This window comes from Triticum aestivum, chromosome 2A (genome assembly GCF_018294505.1).
Source record: "Triticum aestivum cultivar Chinese Spring chromosome 2A, IWGSC CS RefSeq v2.1, whole genome shotgun sequence".
Classification (NCBI taxonomy): Eukaryota; Viridiplantae; Streptophyta; class Magnoliopsida; order Poales; family Poaceae; genus Triticum; species Triticum aestivum.
In genome coordinates this window covers 163,634,182-163,643,825 of record NC_057797.1, presented here as the reverse complement: position 1 = coordinate 163,643,825, position 9,644 = coordinate 163,634,182, and the positions used below count along the sequence as shown (strand labels likewise).

Sequence of the window (9,644 nt, the reverse complement as noted above, 5' to 3'; positions counted from 1 at the left end):
TTCGCAATGAAGGCAGAAATCATGATCTCGCCATTTCTCTAATTTACCTCAAAACGACAGGAATATCATTTGTGTAAGTTCAAGTCCTCGGTCGGAGAAAGTTAAAAAAAATATTGTGAGAGAGGTCTGTACAAAAAGAATATCATTTGTGTAACACTGACGAAATGGATGAGAAAATTACAAACGAAAATACGTCACAGAAGTTCAACGTGAAAACAGCAGGAAGTTCGACTACTACGCTGAATGAATTTTAGATGAAAAACTTTTAAAATCGTCGCGAGTATGAAAAGATGATCAACACGGGAAACTTGCGTGCTTACAGCAGCTTTCCATCGGTATATCACCTGCTCAATTCCGGTGAATGGATGGAGAGTTATGAGCAGTGGATAGAGACCTACGAGCAAAAAAATCACGTGAAAAACAGAGTGAAGTTCACGTACACGCGCCGAGAAGTTCAGGTTCTTCACGTGGTGCATTTTCGAAGAATCTATTTCGCGATAAAGGCAGAACGCATGATCCCGCCGTTTTCGAAATTACTTGAAAACGGCTAGGAATCAGAGAAAACCATCAACATTTAAAAGTTTCGCATTTTCCGTAGCTTTTCAGCGGTATATTATTTGCCTCATTCTGATAAAGTTTATAGAAATTACGGCGAAAATACGTTTTTCGCCATTTTCGAAATTGACTTAAAACCGTAAAGAATTGGGAGAAACAATACATACCAAAAAGTTTCGCATTTGTTCAAGCTTTGTAACGCCATACCATTTGCTGCATTCGGACGCACGGTTAAAAAATTAGCTCAAAAATACGAACTCAGTAGGACTTGGACCATTTTCTAAATTACTCTTAAACCATTCAAAATTAGAAAAAAAACTTTCAAGATGGAAAAGAAGCGCATTTTCATAAGCTTTCCAACGCCGTATCATATGCCTCCATTGGATTAGCCGTTTAGAAATGACATCGAAAAAACGAACTCAGCTGTTTGGTTTATGAAATTTTACGTTTTTTCAAATTACTCTTTAACCATAGGGAATTGGAGAAAACTTTCAACATGTGGAAGGAGCGATTTTTGCAGCAGCTTTCCACCGCCATATTATATGCCTCATTCCGATAAACGGTTTAGAAATGCGATCGAAAATATGATTCACGTTTTTTGTGCGAAGAAAAAATGGTTTTCAAAACTGCTCTTAAACCGCTTATATTTTGCCAAAAAATTAAGTTGGGTCATGATATTGGTGTCCATAGCTTTCAACGGTATATCGCAAGCCCCATTTGGGCAATGTTGGCGGAAGTTCAACCTAGTTCACAGGGTAGTTCAACGTAATACTAGCGGGGCAGGTCAGGTTGTGATCAGAATATATTATATATATATCCGCATGTGGTAGTTCATTTAAAATCTTTGAAAAGACAAATATTTTGAAACGGAGGGAGTATTTCAGAGTGAAGTAACGGGCGGTTTGCCCGGATCTCGTCGTTGTTCGTCTACGTTCGTGTGTCTTTGGTTTGGATCCTTCTGATCTACGTTATTTTTCATCGGTGGAGGTTGTTGTTCTGGGGTGCTGGTCCTATGAGGTCTTAGTACGACGACTTCTCGACTGTCTACTACAACAAGTTGTGTCCGGCTCTGGCGATGGAGGGGTGATTACGGCGGCGGGCCTTCGGCTCGCTTCGGTGCTTGTAGTCGTCGCTAGGTGGTTTATGGATCTGGATGTAAATTTTATTTCTGGTGTTCGTTATACTACCATGATTGAAGATAAATAGATTGGAAATTTTTCAAAAAAAAATAATGTGCGGTGCTTAGAGTCTGTTTTTAGTGAGGGCTTCAGCAGTGTAAGTTTTTTTTAATGAGTGAATTCCGGGTTTTACCCCCTATTTTGACTTTTTTGACACTAATTACCCCATTTAGCGGGATTTCATCCGTTTTACCCCATTTAGCACAAGTGTTGCCATAATTTACCCTCTTTTAAATTTTGCGTGCGTTCTGACCTACGGGTCACAATTTGTCAGGTCTAGCTGGCATGCCACGTCAACGGGTTTTTTCTGTCTATTTTTCTCCCTACTAAACTCATTTCCGGTTTGAAGTATTCTGATGGGACGATTGTACTTGATCAGCATGTCATATTACCATTGAATAAATTATAGGAGAAATTGTTACCAATATAATCTAAAATCATGTATGTTTTTCTTCAGTTATCATATATGGCCTTAAGTATGGATGGTTCTGTAGATTAGATTAAAGTGGTGTAAATATACTACTTTACTAACTCTGATGCACCTACATATCTAAATATCTAGGTAGCAAATATGTTGACTGAAGAGTATGTGTTGTTACTTGCTAGCTGTAAAGGAAGTTTGGATCTTTGTATCTTATGATGCATGCTGAAACGTGTTCGTTCACCGTATTAGAGTATATTATGATTGCAGCCACTAATTCATTTTTCTTTTTCTTGCACAAAGCGGATGGCAACGGAGATGTAGAGTGTTAGGCATATTTTACATGTCCATGGATACAAGAATCCAGAGCCAGAGATGATTGAGAGGTATTTCATTATTTATTTTGATATAAAGGAGAAGATGAAGGAATTGGGTTCCAACCCTTGGGACAGCGCTAATTATCAGAAGAAGGGGGCCAACGGGAACTCCATGATTGAGTTAACAGATGATGCAGGCATGGTGAACATGCTAGAGGAACTTGATGCTTATAAGAAAATCAGTTTGAATGTTAATTGGGGAGAGCAACACAAACGAGAAGCCATGGGAGGCGAGCGTGGCGCGCGGCCGACTTGGACGTTGGACGTGCCGCGAGCGACCTCCATCGGCTGAGCCGGTCAGAAGAAGCGGCGCTGCCCAGTTCAGCAGTGAGAAAAATAGTCAGGAAAAACCACTGACGTGGCATGCCAGCTGGACCCGACAATTGTGACCCACCAGTCAGAATGCTCAAAAAAATTAAACGGGGTAAACTGTGGCAACATTTTTGCTAAATAGGGTAAAATGGATGAAATCTTGCTAAATGGGGTAATTAGTGTCAAAAATGTCAAAATAGGGGGTAAAAACCGGAATTCACTCTTTTTTAATTCTTTGTGCTTGTCTTGTTAGTCGTGCTCCTCAGCATCTTGTATCTGTTTCGATTGTCTGAGGGTTTTCCTCGAGCAATGCTACACGGACGCGGATGATTTGTGGACGACGTGTCGCCGGAGCCTTTCATCATATCCGCTGTGTACAGCAGGACCATTGGATCGGCTGTCGTTCAAGAATCCTCCCCTGAATTATCGTCCACAAAGGAGTTCCGTTTTTCCTTAGCTCTTAGTACTCTGTCTTGTGCGTTTTGGCTTTATCTTTTTCTGATGTAAGACTTTTGCTATTAGCACCTCTATTTCTGCCCATCCGACCAATCAAAAAAATCACAATGGAGTTACCACGTCCCATTTTAGTTCAAGATATATTGGGCCCAACTATTAGATTATCTTGAAACTGAGTGAGAAGTGAGGTGTGTAACACATGCTTGCACGTGGCAAGAATTTCAGCCGTTCGTGAAATGACGCTGTTGGCCAGGTGCATAATTAAATTCCTTTTTGAAATCCTCGGTTGTCAGAGCAAACTTTCAACAACGAGTTTCTGTTTCTATGCACCTTCAGGAAAAGGTTAGGTTTTCAAGCATCTAGAAGACACATGGTTGACTTACACTCATCCGTTTTAAACAACTAGAAGTATATACATGGTGGCGTTCATTCATTGTCCACTAGGATAGGTGCTGATGCTAACCGCCAAAAAAGAAGGTACGATAGATACAGATGGTGATGTGCTAGCTTGAATCTAGAAACTGTTAGGATGTGTTTGGTTGAGTAACCAAGTAGACGCCCACGCCCCTTCCCTTGTCGCCTCGCGGCAACGAGGAGGGTGATCTAGCTGTCACCGGAAGCTCTCTCCACCTTGCTCCTCCTTCTCACCGTCGCCACAGAGCACGAGCGGGTACCTCGCGCGGTGGCCTCGATGTGGTATTGGGTGGCCGCTCTGGGATGCGGCACTGGTGCCGGGCGAAGCAGCGCAAGGATGCGTCGGTGGTGTGACGACAACATGTCGACCGCGATGTGGAGGCGCGTGCTCATTGGGTCAATGACGCCCACTTCAGTGGGCTATGGCAACGACGCGACCAGATCTAGCCCTGTAGGCTGGGCGGCTACGACTGTGATTGGCGGCCTCCTCTAAGGTGCTTCCGGGCAATGGAGGCAGGGGCGCGTTGGCGGTGGTGCCAGCCCAACGACAAATGGGTCGGCGACACCATTCTTCTCCCATGTGCGCGTGGCGGCGAGATGACGCATGTTTGAGTGGCGACCCTTGGCAGTGGGATGGTGGTGGCGGAGTGAGATACGAGGAGTCCGCGGACATAGGTGCCACTGTTGGGATCTACGATAGGGTGCATTGACTGTAAATTAAAATTTTCCTACGCGCAGAACAGCCAAGAACATGCTACGAGAGATGGATCACAGTCCGTTACCACTAGACGCGCATTGCCGTGCAGCGGAAGAAGAGTTGGGGCAGCGCGTCCACGTTGATCGTCTCCTCCTCGTCCGATCCCCCTCGTACAACCGGTAGTCGGTTCCCACTACAGGTTCGCCAGAGCGGTGCAAGTGCACCGCCTCCAATGGTATCCGCGCGTGCAGGAGGAACGTCGTGCGGCGGACTGCTAGGTCCGATCACACAACCGGTGGCGAGTGGAGTGTCTATTCGCAATACATGCAAACCCAAGTGACAGCGTCGAAATGATCAATTGCGTGAGTATGCGGCACCTCCACTTTATATAGGCGTTCGTCGCAGGCTCAACACTTGGGCCTTGCACGGACCCTAAAGCCCATAAGTCTACTCGGCCACAATCCGAATACAGCTCGGATCACATCCGACTAGTGTCCTCGGATCCGACCTCGTAGGTTCCTTCCCTTAAGCGCGCGACCCATTATGTTCAAGCTGGCTTGGTCGCAGTTCGGATCATCTCCGAACTGCACAGTTGGTAGCGGCCTCTAGCAAGGCATGCCGAACGCCAAACAGACTATGAAGCTGGTTAGGCGAACCTGTACATCATACTTTCATTTCTTTTGCCACACGATATATGTTGTCGGGCTCAAGGCGAGTCTGTCATCCTTGTGCTAGCCCGACCTGTTTCTCGTTCCAGTGATGCCGACCACAAACCGGATTATCTCATAATCCTTGTCGCATGGCCATGCTTATCCTGGTCGGATCACACGAGGGGCCCAGAGTATATCTCTCCTGATCGGAGGGGCAAATCCTATCTTGCTCGACCACGTCTCGCAGCATGGTTCTGGACAAACCTGAAACCTAACTTTATAACTACCTAGTTACGGAGTAGCGTTTGGTCGGATCAAAGCAAGTCTGTCACCATCCCGAGTACATGCGTCAGCTCAGGTCTTAGGACATAGAACATATGTTGTACTCGAGACTCACAGATGACATATCACTGCGTCTCATAGTTGGGTCTGTCCGACTCGGACCTTATCTCGACTCGGATCCGACTACGTCGAATCCGACCAGATCCTTCCAAGTCCATATTATCCGGTTAGCATCCAATGCTCCATGGCTAGTGAGACCAAGCCATTGACCGTGTCATATGCTAGTCTAGTTGGCTGCACGTCCACACAACCCTTTCGACTAGGGATCTTTTAAGACAGTCATCATACAATGCATAGTCCCACAAACAAGTCACGTACTTGCTGATACACATCATTGATAATGTTCAAGGACTATCTTTATTCATAAACACATAGGAAATATTATCATACATGATTGCCTCTAGGGCATATCTCCAACAGCCACTGCTTGGTGGCCAGAGGTCTGCCTGTCACCGGGTGGCCAGAGGTGCCAGCTGCCACGGGTGTCTCCCCCTTTTGGATCCGGAATGACCAGATATGATGGGGCAATGCCCAACCTCCTTCCCGATAGTGTTGTCTAGAAGATGGGTGACGACGTGGGCTGGCCGCCAGTGCATGGGCTGGACTTGGTCCCTCAGTTGGGGGCTGGTTGCTCCTCGCGCGTGCTTTAGACCTTCTCTTTCCATGTCGAGGCGGAGTCTCGAGGATTGGTTGGGGTGGCGTCCACGTGCTATGGCGTCGGTGATGATTTTGTTCGAGGATGTTGGGGCGGCGACCCCGGATGATGGGCTACACGGTTGGCTTTTCGGCAAGCTCTGTAGTGGCAGTGGTGACATCGCCTCTTGGCCGTGTGGGCGGCTAGGGGTGTAGTGGCGGGAGGCTCGGACCTGTCCTCTTCCTACAGAAGTGATTGCCCAGATCTGGTGTGAATGGTCTGGCCATCATTGCAACGGTGATCGGGGTGCCTCTGGTGGTGCAGTCGAGTCTCCGAGCGAAAGCTTCGCGCTTTTGCAACGGTGACTCCTGTTGGTGACGCTTTCTTCCTGAATACATTGTCATGGGTCTCGTCGCCATGCTAGGGCCCCGGGTGAAAACCCTTGTGTGTATGCTTAGACTCGGCAGCGACAACGCTTGGACCGTCACCCTCCTATGACGTTGCCGTGGAGTTCATGCATCATCAATCTGGCCTCGACAAGGTGGTAGGCTAGTTTTATGCTTCATGCTGTATCTTTAGATATGCTTTGTAAGAGGGCCTCTTTATCATATTGCGTCATTTGATCGTGTACTTTGACATGTTGCTTTATATCTATAGTAGAACCATGTTCGTGCGTTGCAACGGGATACGAATATTCTAGTATGTTAGCTCGTGAATTAGCTGTCCATATTAATGCGGTTGTGCAAATAAATGTTTACCAAATCCCGCCTTTATAGTTTGTGAGAAGTTTGGTAAGTAAATTAAGATGGAATTGGTTTAGAGGGTAAGTAATTAATATGATTAAGCGGCACACGGGAAAGGTGCGGTGATTTACCTTATATTTTGATGAGAAATTTGGTAAGTATATTAAGATGAAATTGGTTCAAAAGGTAAGTAATCAATGTGATTGAGGGGCGCATTGGGAAGGTGCGATCAAATATGATGCGGTGGAAAAAAATAGTCTGGATGAAATAAATCTATGGGGAGATGTGATGAGAGAGGGACCGACTGACAAAGAGTTTTGCCTGCATTACTTATTTTTTAAGTAAAATTAGTAAAAAGTATTAGAGAAGTAGAGATAGAAAAAAGCGAGACGAAAGCCTATTTTGTAACGGTAACAAAGTAGACCAATGACCAATGTATGACATCAAACATCACAGCCAATCAGCGATTCACATGTTTATCCCCGTCATATGGCTAAACGCCTTTGCATTTTCAGCAGTCATCCAAGAGGATGTCAAGCACCAAATCATATGCAATTGGCATGCACCAATGATCAAATCAACGATGTATCGGGATCGCACGTGGCCAGCCTGAACCAAGAAGTTCCTAGTGTACGGAATTTATGCCTAAAATCGTTGCGCATGTTGCCCGAATTTTCTGAACACTTTGTTTGAGTAGCCACACATGAAGGGGCTGATCTGGTGTACATGGACACTTCCATGCATTACAAATCTACAATCAGCTCTTTTTTCCTTAGAAAAAGAACAACAAAAACCGGAGAACGGTAGGAAAGATAAAACCTGAAATTTGATCTTTCTGGCCACTCTGTTTGACGACTATTTACAACACGACCTTCTAAGTGCGAATTACCCTTTCTTCCCATGTGCATGGCTTCTGGGTGAAATCACGTCGTGGTCGCCGGAGCTACTACTTTTCTTGCCATGTGATCTGGGCGAGATCACCTCATGGTCGCCGGAGCTGCTCTTCTTGCCATGTGATCCTCTAGGCGAAATCATCTCATGGTCGCCGGAGCTGCCCTTCTTGCCATGTGAAGGAGGCAATGACGCCCAAGTAATCTTCTCGCCGATCTTCTTGTCGCTCGCCTTCTTGCCGAGATGCCTGCCGGTCTTGCCCATGGATCTCGGTCCTCCATCCTCGCCGTTCAAGATGGGCACGAGGTACCACCAGATGGAGGTGCAGCAGATGGCGAACATCCTCCCGAACACGACCAGGCTCACCAGCAGCAGCATCGCCACGAACGGCCAGTACTGGCTCGGCCTGATCGCCTTGTCCGCCCACGGCCACCTCCCGGCGGCCGAAGCCTTCTTCTTCGCCGGCGCCGCGGCGACAGCCGGCGCCGTCGCAGCCGCGACGTGCATGACGGCGTCGTCTCCTCCTCTCGGGCTGGTGGACTCCGTCCGCGGCGACGGCGGCTGCGTGGGCGGAGGCGTGGGCGAGACGGCCAGCTTGAACTTGCACTTCTTCTTGGGCTCGGCCTTGGCGGCGGGCTCTTCCGCGGGCAGCTTGACGACGATGGGCACCCAGCCCTTGGTCTCGGACTGCACGAACCGGACCATGACATGGTCGCCGCCGTCGACGCGGCGCAGGACCTTCTCCCGCCGGGACTCGAGCTCCGCGAGCACCATGGAGAACTTGTCGAGCCCGCGCGACGCGTACGGGTTCTCCTTCTTCCCGGCGCCCGGCTTCTTCTTCTCCTTCCTCTGCGCCTGCTTGCCTCCGCCGCTCGTCGGCTCGCCCTTGTCAACGTCCTTGAAGCTGGCCGTGCCGCAGAGCACCATTTCTTCCGGCATAATACCGTTTACCACTCCCTGTCAAGAACGGCTTATAAAGGGGATTAACTTCCAAGCTGAACCTGGCTGTAACTTGCTCCGGTGTCGCTCGTAATTTGTTTAGCTGTTCCTCTGTGGGGCTGGGTGACTGGAATGTGGAAATTGGGGGCGACTCGATCATTTGAAGGCCGCGGGGCGGTGTCCTGGCGCAAGCTGGGTCAAGCGCGGAGGTGTCAGATAGTACTATTCAATTTTCATGCCTTGCTTGCCACGATTGACCCGGTGTCGAGATGGGAAATACTACTCCAGTGCTGTGTCCGCGTTAAGCCGTTAACAACAAGAAAGAAAACGGTGAGAATCTTCAGACACGTCCCATAATTTATACAGAGCGTACGTCTTCTTCTGAATTGTATGCATGGGGAATTGTCCGGATTGTTATATGCTCGACGTTCCGCGGTTTTTAATTTATAATAATAAAAAAAGGGCAACCGGATAATCACGATTTCTAGAGACTGTATCAGTGGTGACGTATAACTCGATCAACGGACGGATCGATAACGATTTCTAAGTAACAGCAAAACCATAGTTTCGTACGGATCTGCACCAGGTAATCCATGAGGTGCATGCGTACGTAACTGCGTATCCGGACACCTCCTTGCCGTCGATCCTGTTGGTTGCGCGTCGAGCTCGCACATAAATACTACTCGTACAGTTGGTTTATCAGCCTGTGCAGATAAATTGACTCCAAGTCTCCAGCTAGTTCCGCCCGTCTTCAACTAGCTCGATCATGACCTGAGCAGCGTACGGGCTGCCCGCATTGATTCCACCAGCGGCGCGAGGTCGCGACGTCGGTCGCCCTCGTGATTTCCCTGCCGGTTGCCGAATTTTCTCTGCTCATGATTTAGTAGCAGAATGTCAAGCACTACGTACACAGTGATTCACGAGGGCGAGAGCTAGTTTCCGCTGACCCGCCGGCCGGCCGCGGTAAGGTTTGATTGCTGTGCAAGCCGTGGACCGATCTCCGCTGCTGCTGCTTCTCTGAAGCTTATCGTGCCG

The 9,644-nt window shown here is 47.9% G+C and overlaps 1 protein-coding gene across 1 annotated transcript; it reads right to left on the bottom strand.

The window, feature by feature from the left end:
• Positions 1-7,577: 7,577 nt before the first annotated feature.
• On the bottom strand, positions 7,578-8,833 carry LOC123185066 (uncharacterized). The gene has a single exon (XM_044597076.1). It carries the CDS (start codon positions 8,607-8,609, stop codon positions 7,665-7,667), a length of 945 nt encoding a protein of 314 aa, XP_044453011.1. The 5' UTR covers positions 8,610-8,833; the 3' UTR covers positions 7,578-7,664.
• Between the last annotated feature and the right edge of the window lie 811 nt (positions 8,834-9,644).

Bases quoted from the DNA above. Each gene is read 5' to 3' on its own strand.
- LOC123185066 (XM_044597076.1), bottom strand. From the start codon at position 8,609: ATGCCGGAAGAAATGGTGCTCTGCGGCACGGCCAGCTTCAAGGACGTT.